This window comes from Sinocyclocheilus rhinocerous, unplaced genomic scaffold, assembly GCF_001515625.1.
Source record: "Sinocyclocheilus rhinocerous isolate Xijiao unplaced genomic scaffold, SAMN03320098_v1.1 scaffold864, whole genome shotgun sequence".
NCBI lineage: Eukaryota > Metazoa > Chordata > Actinopteri > Cypriniformes > Cyprinidae > Sinocyclocheilus > Sinocyclocheilus rhinocerous.
Window position 1 is genome coordinate 1,386,717 of NW_015645567.1, and position 15,399 is coordinate 1,402,115.

Genomic DNA, 15,399 nt, shown 5'->3' on the forward strand with positions numbered 1-15,399 from the left:
TTAAAGGGGTCCTATTATGCTGTTTTACAAAGTCTTGATTTTGTTTTGGGGGTGTACTGGAACAGGCTCTCATACTAGGTTGTTCGAGAAACACATTATTTTTCACATATTTTACATTATTACAACACCTCTCTCCCCAGTCTGGCATGAACGGCTCGAATAGTTCCTGTATCAAATGAAGGCCCGCCTTCTGAAATACGAAATGTGTTGTGATTGGTTAGCTGGGCCAGTGTGTGTTGTGATTGGCAGCACTCGGTGCCTGGTCGGGAAATGTCACGTCCCTTACCATAGCCGCCTGCGAGCTTCAGTGTAAATATTGCGTCAAAATCAAATCAATTTGAGCGCGATTTAAACCCGGATGATTGTAACCACTCTAAGTTCGTCTGCCTTGGGAAAGCTAGCGTGTCTCTGACATAGTGATAACACTCATTACCAGGTCTCGTCCCATTCGTCGATCTTTGTGATATCACAAATCCCGGAAAATGTGCGTTGTAGTCCAAACGAGTCGTTCGTTGTTGTTTTTGAAAAGTGATTTTTGCTAAATAAAATATCTCCTTTTGAAGTGGACTTTGAGCTTTGTAACTTTGCAGATCTTTTTTATGCTCAAACAGCAACATTACAGACTAACTAAAGTTGAAAAAGTGAAAAAGCATAATAGGACCCCTTTAAAATAAAAATTATTTTTGTATCATTAATGTCTTTACTGGCACATTTAATCAATTTCATGCATCCTTGCTGGATAAAAATATGTATTCCAACCAAACAAACAGTAGTATATGTGTTGTGTATGTGTGTCACTCACTGCCCGCGTCCTCAGCTGTGGCCTGTATGCTGGCAGCGACTGCGGTCTGTGCTCTGAGGTTCTCCACCTCCATGCGCAGACGCTCGTTCTCCACCAGCGCCATCTGCTTGTGCGTCCGCTGGTCCTCAAGCTCAGATTCCAGTAAATTGACCTGAGATTTGAGCTGGACAACGGCACGCTGAGCCTGCAGACACACAGATGATGGGAATCAATCACAGGAGAATAAAAGACTTCTTCAAGACAGATGTAAATAGAGACAAATGTCTAACCTCCACTTTTATGAACTCCAGCTCTGGTTTCACCACCTCAAGTTCCTTCCTCAGAGTATCAGCCTCAGTCTCTCTGTGTGAGAGTTAATATTATAGATAACATGAAAAGAAATATCAAACATTTGGACACCAATTTATTCTTTTATTATGCTGCCAACTATTATCCACAAATTTACTATAAAAGTCATCCAAACTATGAAACGACACATCTTTGTTTACACAACTAATTTAAGCATCAGATTAAAAGGTCTTAATGATCATAACAAATATAATTTCAGTCAATTGCATCCAAATTATTAAATGACTTCTAACTTTGTCTCAGATGTTTCTCCTAAAACTCCCTTTGACATAAATGATGTTTAAATCAGAGTTATTATTACAAACTAAAACTAAAGCCAAAACGTATTTTAGTTACTTGAAACAAAATAAACGAAAACAAAACAAAATATTTAAAAATTAAACGTATATTATTTCAGCTAGTTGCCAAGATGACATTGGTCATTTTCGTTTAGTTTGAAGTACTAAAATAACTCAAATGAAATAATCTAAATAAACACAAAATTAATTTAAAAAAAGAAAAATGATGAAAACACAACAAAAATCACAAAAAAAAACTAAAATGAAGGTAAAAAAAGAAGAAATAAAAATAAAATCTAATTCAAAATACTTTGTAAAAAAAATTGGAATAGTATATTAGTGACACTAAAATAACACTGGTTGACATTCAGATCACTTGATTTTGGAAGAAGCTGAGAAATTATTGAGTTCATATTGAGATCTATGACTTTGGTGTCTTGACAAATCTGAGCATGGTTTGAGACATTGTTGAGATCTCTTCTGAGACATATGTGAGATACTAGAGTCTTTTTTCAGGAGAGCCATCGGAGAAGAAAGCATTTACACTAAAGTCTGCATTTACTCTCCATTTAGTCTCATTGTTTTCAAGGAAAAACTGACATGTTAAATAGACCTAATTTGTCTTTCAACTTTCTTTCATAAAGCAGTGTGTGTTACCTTTGCTCTGGTATGTCATTTGGAGGGTCAAACTGGTTGTATCCGTAATACTGTTGAACGAAATAATCAAATGTTAAAATTGTCACAAATGTGGAAAAGCACTTAGTAAGACTTTCTCTGAGCCAATCTACAAAGTTTAACCAATCCAGGTTGTTTTTACCATCTGATAGTTTCCTTCACCGAAATCTAGCTGCGTGTCCGTTTCATCAAAGTCAGGGTATGTCTCATTCTGAACGACCACGGGCTTCACATGATCAGCGAATGAAGCCGCACGCAGGAAATTTGGAGGCTCCTACACCATTCATAAGCATATATTCATGTGCATTTGTTCAACATTTTATCCAATATGTCAATTATTGTTTCTTTTATAACATTTTGTAAAAGAGTTTAACATGATTTAAAATTCAATGAAATATGGATGTGAAGATCTTACATCGGGAAGATCAGGGATCTGAATGATCGATTTGAAAAACTCCATCCCTCTCGCTCTCTCGAAAAACTGCGTCAAACTGTGGAGGACAAAGACAGACCAAAAACAACTCAACGCAGCAGAAATTTCATGAAGTCCATTTTTATGTTTTGCTAATTGAAGTGAATAAAAGCATCTGTCAAATTAATAAATGTAAATGCACTGCAAATAAATGCCACTCTTCTGAACTGCCTATTCATCAAAGAATCCTAAAATAAATGTATCACAGTTTCCATGAAAATATTAAGCAGCTAGACTGTTTTCAACAATGATAATAATAAGAAATGTTTCTTGAGAATCAAATCAGCATATCAGAATGATTTCTGAAGGATCATGTGACACTGAAGACTGGAGTAATGATGCTGAAAATTCAGCTTTGCATCACAGAAATAAATTAGATTTTAAAGTGCATTCAAATAGAAAACAGTGTTTTTAAATTGTAATAATATGTCAATCAATATTTCTATTTTTACTGTATTTTTAATAAAATAAATGAAAAAATGGTGAGCATAAGACACTTCTTCCAAAAACCCCAAATGATTCATCAGTAGTGTATATATTATTGTGTGTATAGTGTGATATTATTAATATTATTATTTTTATAAATCAACAACGTCGTTATGATTAGGCTGATACTGGAAGCTGATAATATCAGGGCATTTTTCACTAGAATCATTTAGGCCTGGTTTCACAGACAGGGCTTATATTAAGCCAGGATTAGGCCATAGTTCAATTAAGACATTTAAGTAATTTTTATAAACATGCCTTAGAAAATAAACATTACTAGTGTGCATCTTGACACAAAAAAGGGCACTGGCATATTTTAAGATCAATCAGTGCAAGTTGAAACTGCTCAGACTTACATTTTAGTCTGGGACTATAGGCTTAAGCCTTGTCTGTGAAACCGGGGGTTAAAGTACTAAACATTTGACCATCCTTTCTTCTGTACATTATGATGTTTTGATACCTGAATTCACTTGTAAATTTCTAGATTGGAGTTTTGGCATGAAGGATGTTTATTTCAATAAATACATGAATAAATATATATTGGTCAGTGGCAATAACAAAAATTAAATTTCCATATCGGTGCATTTTTACACAATACTGCAGACCACTGTTACCCGTTGAACTGCTCACGGAATCGTTCCCTGTGTCCTAACAGAGAGTCCACCGGTGTTCCTGTGACACAGATGCATAGCGCTGATGAGCTCAATGAAAAAGATGCATAAAAATAAAGAAAGCAGCATATAAACAGCAAGACTCACGGCTGTGTAGCTTGAACAAGAGCTTGACCAGGAAATGGTAGAGCGGACCGCAGTCTTGGATGACGAGAACCAGCGGTGCCAGACGGCACTGACCCACTGGAGTGGTAGAGCTGGTGGAGCTGGACTCCATCTGCCGGAAAACTGCATGTAAAAAGTAAAAAAATATATATTTTACACACACTACCGTCTCTTCTGCTCACCAAGGCTGCATTTATTCAATCAAAAATACAGTAAAAACTGAAATATTGTGAAATATTATTACAATTTAAAATAACTGTTTTCTATTGTAATATATTTTAATATAATTTATTCCTGTGATTTTCCAGCATCATTACTCCAGTCTTCAGTGTCACATGATCCTTCAGAAATCATTCTAATATGCTGATTTGCTGCTCAAGAAACATTTCTTATTATTATCAATGTTGAAAACAGTTGTGCCGCTTCATATTTTTTGTGCAATTCATGATACATTTTTTCAGGATTGCTTGACGTGTAGAAAGGTAAAAGAAAAACTGCATTTGAAATGGAAATCTTTTGTAACTTTATAAATGTCTTTATTGTCACTTTTGGTCAATTTACTGTGTAACTGATGAATTAAAGCATTAAAAGCATTTATTCGGGTTAGATTAAAAACAAAAACATGACAAAACATTACGTTTACCTGTTTCTTGCAGCTTTAGAGCTGCTTCCGTGTACTCCAGAACCTCACCTGTCATGTCAAACCTGTATAAATAACAATCATAACTAAGTATTAATTAATTTTCATTAATGGATTATTCAAGCTCACTAAAATCATTAGCAATGTACTTACACTGTGTTGATATCAATAGCGATGGCTTTGTCAAGGACTTGTTCAGGAGTTTCAAGGTTTGGTGGGATTTCCAGATGCTGTGGTGGAAACAAGATAAATACACACACACACAGACACACATATATATATATATATATATAAACTCAAATGTCTTTGAAGGAAGGATTAAACTTACCTTTAAATGGAAATCAATTTTAATACACAGCAGCTTGGCATACAGTGCAACAATATGTCCATATCTATCATGCAGATTCCCCTAAGACACAGCAAACACATACAACATTTAAATTGAAAGATTCACATGAAAGATTAATGTGATGATGTAAATGACTTGCTCAACAGAAAAACACCAGATCATTTAGACACTCACCCATAATGTTCCCATCTGTCTAATGCTTGCGATGTGACCTCTGCTGTCTCGTAAGGTCTACAAGAAAGACATAGAATTACATTTGTAGGGTCATTTTAGCCAAATAAAGTCAAACGAAAGTCATTTTCATCAGATGATATTGTGGTAGATGAGACCTACGTTAGGATGGCCGTCTCGTAGCAGTTTGTGCACCATGTGGCAGAACTTCCAGCTGAGGATGGCGTTACTGGACAGCGGCAGACTCACGGCATGAGACCAGAACGTGACGGCACCGCCTTCCTTATGTGTGCCTAAAATGATATCTGTGCAAAAGTTAAGGACAATGTACAAGTCCAGATGATATATAGCAAAGATGATACACAGCATTAGCTGTATAGCAAATTTCAAATACCTGAATTTTTTTATTGTGTCTCAAAATGCAACTATATTATCACCCAGCTCTTTATATAATGGTGGAAATATATAACGAACTTTATCCATATACATACAGTACACTCGCATTAAGCTAAATACAATATAGCAAATCTCAATTGCTTGAGTGTTTAGATTGCTAAACTATATCATCTCCCAGCTAAATGTGACTATAAGGCATGAAGATATTATAAACATTAACATAATGATTTTTTGTAAAGTTGCTTTGAAACAGTGTGTATTGTGAAAAGCACTACACAACTAAATTTGACTGAAAAAGCATGGGCATCTGTGTGTAAGCCCACTACAACACACAAATAAATATGAACATGACTATGAACATAAGAAATGCTGTATTAAACCAATACTAAAGGATACTGCGTCCATATTTCTCTTTGATAGGGGCCTCAGCGCTGGTGATGGATTTGGTGATGCTTTGAAGCTGTAAAGCAGATGAAATGGAGATTTGATATAACATCATTGATTAAACACAATAAACGATGCACACATGTAATGTAAATGAATATGACACAGTTGCATGGCACATGTCCAAAAAAAGGTTATGGTATTAAAATGAATGTTATATCAGGCCCAAATGGTACATATGGTACCTGTGGTACATACCCAGAAGCATTATATTACCGTGGCACATGTCAAAAAACATGGCATTATAATGGCACATGTCGAAAAAAACAAGGTATGCAAATGAAACTGTGCATTAAAATATAATGGCGATTATTGTTAGGCGACACATGACGTATAATAATTTAAATCACGCGGGGATTCGAAGCGACCGAATAAGAGCGTAAAACAATTTATCAGGTGTTTTCTGTCATATTACCTTATTTTATCACTGAACGAAAAAGGAAAACGCCAAAGAAATATTTTTGGTTAAAGTATCATTAACAAAACGCACTTTCAAAAAAACAAACAAAAAAACATTAAGAATCAAATACTTGTTGAATGAAGTAAATATGTAAATCTCACCTGAAGTTTGACGAATTGCTCCTTTTCCGCAGCTAAAGCCTTTTCAGATTTATCCGTTTTCTCGTTTTTCTTCGATTCGGTTTTCTTTGAGGCCATGTTTAACCCCTTCCTCAGATGAAACCAGATGTACAAATGATCGTTTGAGTCCCTCCACACACACACACACACACACACACACACACCTGAGATCTACCTGTCACGTCAACGAGTCACACAGGTGAGTTTCCTCACACGCGCTCCATCAACAGCGTTTACTCAATCTTAAACTCTTTCAGTCAAAATAAAATAAAATAAATTTGTTTTTAAATCTGTAAAAAAATCCCAACTACTACAAGTAAGCTACTTATTTGTATTATTTTTTATATTTATATATATAAATAAATAAATATATATATATATATACACACACACACAAATTAACACTAAAATGAGGAAGTCACTCAAAACCACCATTTAAAAGAAAAACGTTAATGACAGCATGTAACAACCTTTATTGTTCTTTTAAATGTCCTGAGATTAGGCAAATATACTGCAATTCAGTGGCTTTTGAAAAGGCTGATGGCTCCTTGTCCTTTCTGTGGGAACAAGACTGCATTTCGGATGTAAAACATGATGATCCAGGCAAGAGCCACATCACAGTTCATTATCTTTGAAACCAAACAGGTTAGATGACAGTGAACCTGGAATGGCAAAAAACAACCAGCACCATTATGTCATCTTGTAGGACAGGTTTAACACTTGAAGAAAGAAGTTTATAAATAACACCAGTCTTTACATTGGTCAAAGTTAGTGCTGTAGTGCTCCTGTAGGATTAATCATTAATGCTTATTTTTGTACACATATAATAAAAATAGTGTTTGATAAAAAAATATATATATTGAATAATATCTGTAAAAACAAAACAAAAAAACTACTTGTTATCTTTACAAAACTCCTCTTTGGTTGCAAAAAACTGATTTATTTTTTTAGAAGCAGTGAGAGAAGATGGTAGTAAACGGGGATTCGCTGCTTCTCGTGGCTTTATGGACCACATTACTTGCTTCCAGGTTGCAAACGTGGGCTGCTTTCGATCTGGGAGTCACTTTACTTTAGGACAATAAGAAGAAAATGCCATTTAGTTGCAGTTTCACCTTGAAGCATCATTTATACTATGCATTAAACTGTTATGCAAATGAGTTTTGTGATGTAATAAGTACCCGGCGTGTTTGGCTATGGGTGGAGGTTTGGGAGTGGCTGCCGTTGCCATGGTTACTTTGGAGGTGACAACCGGCAACGCAGTTCGTTGGGCTCTGAGGTTTTGTCGGGCTGACAGATTTCTTGGTAGAACTTTCCAAACTTGCCACCATTTCCTGAGACTCAGCCAGCAGACGCTGTAACCGTGTTGTGGATGAGCTGTAGCCCTCCTGCATGAGATGCAAACATACATGCAATAAAGTTAGAGGTTGATAACTCGCAGGGGTTAAATTGGCCCCCCACCCCACAAAACAGATCCCAATTTAACCTCCCTGATAACACCTTCATTCAAATATGCATAAAACAGGCATTTCAATAATACTATTAAAATAATACAGTAAAAATTTGTATTTAATAATAATAATATTAATATTATTATTAATCAAAATACTACTTGTTATTTTATTATTGAATTTATAAAAAAATTAAATCAATAAAGAAATATATTACTATTGCAATGATACTATTGTACTGTACAAAATAAGTATTTAATAATAATAAATATTTTTATTATTATTAAAACACTGTTTATTTGATTATTATTTCAATTCTAAAAAGGAAATGAATAAAGATACATTACTAATGCAATAATACAATTGTACTGTACAAATTGAGTATTTCATTATAATAATAATTAAAATGATATTTTTTATTATTATTTAAATGATAAAAAATAAATCAATAGAGAAATATTTTAATATTGCAATAGTACTATTGTACTGTAAAAATTAGTATTTAATATAATTATCCTCCTCGTCATTATTTTACAGAAAAAATAAATGCAATTCATTTTATTTTTATGCAATTTGTATTTGAAAATGCTGCAATTTACACAATTCACAAGGGTCATACTTTTCAGTTGGAAAATACAGAAAACTGTATAAATAGAGAAAAATCACATCCCTGATACAAATACATGTAAAGTGTTGAGCTACCTCATTGCCGTGGCGAGCTACATCATTGGCACAGAGTTCAATGCTTAGCGTAGAATCGGGTAAACAGACAGAGCTCCGCCTACTTCTGTGAGAGGGGGAGGGGCAATCCAGATGAAGAAGGCTCAGATCTGCCGCACTAGTTAATGAAGAGAAAGTCACAGTTATCATCAGGCCAACAAAATTAGCATTGTTTTTTGCAGGCTCAATCTTAAAACATGCCTACATAAAAAATGCAATATTAAGTGCAATGGATTTTATTATGGTAGAACATCTTAAAACTGAGCTCTCCTTTAATAAACCACTAAAAAAAGGAAATTTATTTAAAATATATACAGGTGCATCTCAATAAATTAGAATGTCGTGGAAATAGCATCGTCAAGGTGTGGATCTGATTCCCAGGGAATTCTTGAACTGATAAAATATAATTGAATACAATGTAAGTCGCTTTGGATAAAAGCATTTGCCACATGCATAAATGCAAAGGCTTCTATCTAAATAAGGGGGGAAACTTTGCTTTCTGATTCATTGAGGTTTTTGTACAAACCTATGATTACAACCTAACTCGCAAGATGTTTTAATAAAGCTAGAGAATCCTACCAAGAGAATCTTGGACTGATATCCACATCGACTACACAGACAGGAGTTCCTGTCTCTGAATCATAGTCAATGACAGCCATTAAATCCACGTCAGCTCTAGTGTCAGAATACACTGCCTGACTCTGTGGATCGTCTGATGGGCTGTCAGCGTTATCACAGCAGAGAGACTGGGATGACAACTCAACACAGTTGTTCGCTCTTTCCTTCATTTCCATCTTGGGTGATTCTTGTTCATTGATGTCACACTGGCTAGTTGCACAGCTGTTTGTAATGTTGGCGCCTGAGCAACCTTCCTCTACGGCTGACTGTTCTGCGACTTCATGGTTTGTGGCACTCAAAGCTGCGCCAAAGTCATGCTCAGAGTCAGTCTGCGTTTCCATTTCAACACAAGGATGCCGTGTTAAACCCGATGGGGCTTTTCGCCTTTTGCTGTGGCACAGGGTGGATATTAGCCCTGTTTCTAGTTCTGTCCCTTCTTGATGATCACTGTATTCTAGCACATGACTGTCTCCTAAACCAGAATCAGCCCTACGGACACAATAACACTCATAACTCAAGATGTCTAGACCAGGGTTATTATCGTCAACTAAAGCTGAAATAAACTAAAAAAAAAAAAAAAAGAAATACTGCTTTGTTAAATAACTGAAATAAGCTGAAGTACTAAAGTTACTAACTAGCAATGAATACTAACTAAAACTGAAATAAAAATAAATTAAACCTATATAGTAATATAAAAAGAAAATAACTGAAAATATTAACAATAAAAGCTAATTTAAAATAAAAATTTCTAACTGGAAATGAAGAAAAACTAAAACTGAAATAACAATATATAAAACCTAAATGTAAAATTTTTACAATATGACTAAAAACACTAAATAAATTACTAAAAATAAACTAAAAGGAAAATGAAAACTGAACATATAAAATATAAAAATAAAAACTAATTCAAAATACTAACTGGAAATGAATAAAAACTAACACTGAAATAAAAATATGTTAAACTTAAATAGTAATATTTTTAAAAAGATATTAAAATGACAGAAGTACTGTATCAAAATTTCTATATATAACAACATTACTAAAAATTAAAACTAAAATTAAAATAAAAGATAACTCAATATATTAATAAAAACTATAATAGTAAAAAAAATATATATATAATAATAATAATAATAAAATAACACTGGTCTGGACAGAAGTAAATCCAGTGGCTGGATATAAAACACTGCACATTGTAGATACCCACCTCTCCCGTGACCTTTGACCCTCATGATGTCGGAGTGACTCTCTGGCGCTCTCCAAGTTCAACTTTAGCAGCTGAAGGTCATTCTGTTGGTTTTCACACACCTGTCACAAACATATGCATATATCATAACGCTATCAATCATCTATTATGTGTTGACTTGGTGTGAAGCAAGTCCTAACCAATCAGAACATATCTGATGTCTTAAGTACAGTAATGTGGACCAGGATTATTGAGAAATATGAAATGTCACATTATAAGTACTTAAAATAAGAAAATGATTCATATTTTAATATTTAAAAAAAGCAAAAAGCATAAAATAAATGTTTGTTACTTGAAATAAAATAAACTTTAACTGTTTTATAATATATATACTTATTTTATTTCAGCTAATTGCCAAGGCAATTTCTCATTTTCTTGAAGTACTAAAATAAATCAAATAAAACTAATTATAAAAATAAATAAATAAAAATGACAAAAATACACAACAAAATTATTTTTAATTTTTTTTATTAATTAATTAAAATTAAACTGTAAATATAAAAACTATAATAGCATCTCAATAATACTAAAGTAGCACTGGGTTATAGCCTGTGGAGCTGTTTTAGAAGAGATCACGACCATGTCATGGAAAAGGAATGCAGGAAGTCTTACAAGCATGCTGAAAAACCGGAAAAACTGCACCGGAAGAACAAATGGAAAGGACAGAGATTTCTAAAAATGAACGCTGGCTGGCATTGGATGATGTAAAGAGAGGGAGTTTTGAAAGACAGTACCTGCCGCAGACAGAGCAGCTCAGATTCGGCTCGAGCTTGTTTTGATCGGGAAAGTTCAAGTAATTCATCCCTCCAGCTTTTATCTTCATCTGAGCAACAGACATGGCAACCTCCATTAATTTAACAAAGCATAAACGCTCATGAAAAGACTATTAAATATGTTTTCTACACCAATCAGTGTTTAAGCATCACTGCTGTTTATTATCTCTAGTGTTCTATTGGCAGTTTTTAACAGATGCAGTCTATTGCTCTATTGTTCTGCAATGTTTCTATAGATGTTTCTGTGTCTGAAGCATGTCTGTGATGCTGTTTAGGCAGGTCACTAGCGTTTGAAACACAGCCGATATTACACTATGAAACATGCAGTAAGTGGCATACTCATCATCTGAAGTTCAACAGCAGTGATGTCTTTCTTCAACAGCTGGTTTTCCTGCTTTAAGCGGATGAGCTCTTCTCTCTGGCTGTTGTTCTCAATGGTTTTCTCCTGAAGCTCGGCTGCAAAAAAATGTAATATGCATCCTGATGAATCCAGCATGAATTCATTCATACTACAAACATTAATACAATTAAGAATGTACTTTGTTTAACAGTCGCGAAGAAAGTTTCAAACCAAATGAAGTACCTACTATACAGTATTTGATTTCGGACGCAATGAGATTGTGAAATAAAACGGTCTACCTTTCAGTTGTGTGTTTTCGTGTCTGCTCTCTCTGAAACAGTGTTTGTGTTCCTCCATTTCTCGCAGCGTTTTGCTCTCACGTGTTCGCAGCTCTTCGAGTGATTTCTCTTGTTCACACAGACGACCGGACAGCTCTAAAATGTGATTGGTGGCCTCAATCACATCTTTATCCTGATAAAGAAAAACAAGCACTTACATTAATGTGTCTGAATAAACAGGATATAATATAATGTGCATGAGTGTGAGTCTCTGCTACCTTCAGTTTAAGCATGGAGCTGAGCTCCTCCTCGCGCACCTGCAGCTGCCCCACCTGTGATGACAGCATCATGACCGTGGAGTTCAGACTCTGGTTCCTCTCCTATGAATAAACAAAATATATTATACATTATAATAAAACTTATGGAGTATTTTTATCATAAGATAAAGAAAATGGACAAGAAATGATGTGGGGAGATGGAGGAATGGGAACAGGATATGGGCCAGAATTTCAGACCTAAAAACAGATTTGACTTCACCTCCAAGTCCTGCTCATGTCTGGAGGTGTTCATCTGTCTGTGGCTCAGCTCGTGTAGCTGGTGTTGGGTGCTGTTGAGCTCTCTGTACACGTCTTTCTCTCTCATTTCGGCCACATTCGTCCGCTTACTGAGAGCTCTGATCACCTCATTACGCTTCTCCAGCTCATCTAAGGAAACATGAGCATTCAAATACATTACCATTGCCATTCAAAAGTTTAGGATCAGTAAGACTTTTTTTAATACTTTTAATCAGCAAGGATGAATAAAATTAACCGTTAACGTCCACAAAAATATTAACACAACTGTTTTCAATATTGGTAATAATAAGAAATGTTTCTTGAGCAGCTGAAGGATCATGTGACACTGTAGACTGCAGTAATGATGCTGAAAATTCAGCTTTGCATCACAGGAATAAATTACATTTTAAAATATATACAAATAGAAAACAGTTATTTGAAATTATAATAATATTTCACAATTTTACTGTTTTTACTGTATTTTTGATCAAATAAATGCAGCCTTGGTGAGCAGAAGAGACTGTAGATCTAATTACTTTTAGATTCAAGGAAAACTGAATTTCCTGCAATTTTGAATCAGAAGAGTTCACAGCTCAAAATGATCCAGTCCACTTTTTAAAACTTATTCATTTATTGAAGCTGCAAACATAGAGCAATGTTATGAAATTACAGCAGTACACTTTAAGTGTTTACATTTATGGGGGAATACAGAATTCTTAAAGGTATAGTAGCAAAAATAACCTAATTCTAAGGGACAGAAAAAGAATGGAAATTGGTCATTTAAAACTAAATTATATTGCTTTGGTGTAGGTTTATCAGGGAACTTCACTCTGGAGAAATTGAATTAGCTTTTATTTTTATATTTTCAGTTTTCATTTTAGTTAAGCATATTAAGTTTACATTTTAGTAATTCTGTTATGTGTTTTTGTAATTTTTATTATTTAATAATTACTATTTAGGTTTAATTTATTTTTATTTCAGTTTTTATTTAATTCAAGTTAGTACTTTAGTGCTTCAACAAACTTATTTCAGTTAGTTTTTCATGTTTTGCTTTATTTCAATGAACACAAATGCTTTTAATAGTTTTAGTTAACCCTGCTCTGGAGTCACTCTCACCCTCCAGTCGGGCACATCTCTGTTCCAGGATCAGTACTCTCTGACGGTCCTGTTCCCAGGATAGCAGCTGCTTGTGATGGGCTGCTGCCATAGTATTGAGCTCCTGGTCACGGTCCTTCAGTTCTGCTATGAGAAGCTGCAGCTCCAGACGCTGCCTCTGGATAGTGGAGACCTCCAATCCATTAACTGGAGTCTAGTAACATCACAAAAATGGGCCAATACTTAGTTTACAAAAGCACAAACTCATCCAAGAGTTACCATGGCATTCACAGTTTTAAAGGAATAGTTAAACCAAAAATGAAAATTTGCTGCAAATGTTTATTACAAACACGCAGCTTTTCTCTTCACAAGATGTTAACTGATGGACTGGAGTGGTGTGGGTTACTTGTGGATTATTGTGATGTTTTTATCATCTGTTTGAACTCTCATTCTGACGGCACCCATTCACTACAGAGGATCCATTGATGAGCAAGTGATGGGAAGGAACGGGTTCCTGGCTCCACCATGGCCTTCATAAAATATATTAATTATCATTTTGCATGATTATTGATCAAGTTATTAATCGTATTTAACCTCATAGATTGTTAATTGAATAAAATTATTATTTACCACATACTAGTAATAGTCACTAAGATGAACCATGTTATTGGAATGTGTTTTTCTCTTGTTCGTGAGAAGCTTCTTCCTTTGCTAACTCCCTTTTACTCCTCTCAGGTTAAAGGTCCTTGTATACAGTATTTCACAGAAGTGAGTACACCCCTCACATTTTTGTAAATATTTTATTATATCTTTTCATGTGACAACACTGAAGAAATGACACTTTGCTACAATGTAGATGCACAAGAAAGCCCGCAAACAGTTTACTGAAGACAAGCAGACTAAGGACATGGATTACTGGAACCATGTCCTGTGGTCTGATGAGACCAAGATAAACTTATTTGGTTAAGATGGTGTCAAGCGTGTGTGGCGGCAACCAGGTGACAAGTGTACAAAGTACAAGACAAGTGTACAAAGACAAGTGTGTCTTGCCTATAGTCAAGCATGGTGGTCGGAGTGTCATGGTCTGGGGCTGCATGAGTGCTGCCGGCACTGGGGAGCTACAGTTCATTGAGGGAACCATGAATGCCAACATGTACTGTGACATACTAAAGCAGAGCATGATCCATAGTTGTATTCCAACATGATAACGACCCCAAACACACCTCCAAGACGACCACTGCCTTGCTAAAGAAGCTGAGGGTAAAGGTGATGGATTGGCCAAGCATGGGCATCCTCAAACGGAAGGTGGAGGAGCGCAATACAAAACAATACACTTTCAAAGTGAAATTAGTATTCAATGTTTAAAGAGAGAATGTGAAATTTACAATAAAAGTGTGTGTGTGTGTGTGTGTGGGGGGGGCCTTACTTTTTAGTTATTTTTAAGGATTATTTTTAGAAGATTAGATATCAATCAGAGTTCTAGCCACTACTCATCTTTATTACATCTATTTTCCATATTTTAGGACCATCATAAACTCATCCTAAGTATGAACTAACACAAATGGAATGGAATTATACAGTGACTAAAAATGTCTACCAAATAAATACTATCATATTATTTATAAAATAATAAATACTATCATACTGTACATAAAACAATTAAAAAACAACCTACCAACCTTTTTTACAGGAGTGCTGTGCCAGGGCTCCACTGGAGATCCTGTAAATTAATAAATTAATGCAACGAATAATCATCGTGTTTTAAATTTGAGGAGTGTCTAATATTTATTCATATTTGCATGATGTTCATCACCTTTTGATATCAAAAAACTTCCAGGAGTTTTAGAGTTCCTTCTTTCCTTGAACCCCTCCATCTCATCTCACAAATGTCTGGACTAGCAGACAAGATTT

General features: G+C 34.8%; 2 protein-coding genes across 2 annotated transcripts in view; both read right to left on the reverse strand.

Annotated features, from left to right (window-relative positions):
* Positions 1–6,563, reverse strand: part of LOC107706759 (huntingtin-interacting protein 1-related protein-like) — a 16,838-nt gene extending 10,275 nt beyond the window's left edge. Inside the window, exons 1-14 of the mRNA XM_016510562.1 lie at positions 6,399–6,563; positions 5,790–5,853; positions 5,160–5,302; positions 5,001–5,057; positions 4,806–4,886; positions 4,631–4,707; positions 4,481–4,542; positions 3,820–3,960; positions 3,676–3,733; positions 2,519–2,594; positions 2,246–2,377; positions 2,086–2,135; positions 1,072–1,144; positions 803–986 (exon numbers count right to left, since the gene is read on the reverse strand). Coding sequence (XP_016366048.1) covers positions 803–986; positions 1,072–1,144; positions 2,086–2,135; positions 2,246–2,377; positions 2,519–2,594; positions 3,676–3,733; positions 3,820–3,960; positions 4,481–4,542; positions 4,631–4,707; positions 4,806–4,886; positions 5,001–5,057; positions 5,160–5,302; positions 5,790–5,853; positions 6,399–6,494 — 1,294 coding nt within the window. The 5' untranslated portion in view covers positions 6,495–6,563. The remainder of the gene's footprint in view (positions 1–802; positions 987–1,071; positions 1,145–2,085; positions 2,136–2,245; positions 2,378–2,518; positions 2,595–3,675; positions 3,734–3,819; positions 3,961–4,480; positions 4,543–4,630; positions 4,708–4,805; positions 4,887–5,000; positions 5,058–5,159; positions 5,303–5,789; positions 5,854–6,398) is intronic.
* A 743-nt stretch (positions 6,564–7,306) lies between these two features.
* LOC107706749 (coiled-coil domain-containing protein 62-like) lies at positions 7,307–14,691 on the reverse strand. Its single transcript, XM_016510552.1, has 11 exons — positions 14,656–14,691; positions 13,510–13,702; positions 12,377–12,543; positions 12,118–12,219; positions 11,861–12,032; positions 11,561–11,677; positions 11,183–11,271; positions 10,410–10,510; positions 8,567–8,702; positions 7,595–7,801; positions 7,307–7,484 (listed from the first exon to the last, which is right to left on the reverse strand). The coding sequence occupies exons 1-11, from the start codon at positions 14,689–14,691 to the stop codon at positions 7,482–7,484; spliced, it is 1,323 nt and encodes a 440-aa protein (XP_016366038.1). The 3' UTR covers positions 7,307–7,481.
* Positions 14,692–15,399: the final 708 nt, after the last annotated feature.

Coding starts and splice junctions, on each gene's coding strand:
- LOC107706749 (XM_016510552.1), bottom strand. CDS start 14,691: ATGTTGGAATACAACTATGGATCATGCTCTGCTTTA. Junction 11,678..11,860: donor CGAAAACACACAACTGAAAG/GTAGACCGTTTT, acceptor ATTTTTTTGCAG/CCGAGCTTCAGGAGAAAACC. Junction 8,703..10,409: donor GGTCAAAGGTCACGGGAGAG/GTGGGTATCTAC, acceptor TTCATTAACTAG/TGCGGCAGATCTGAGCCTTC.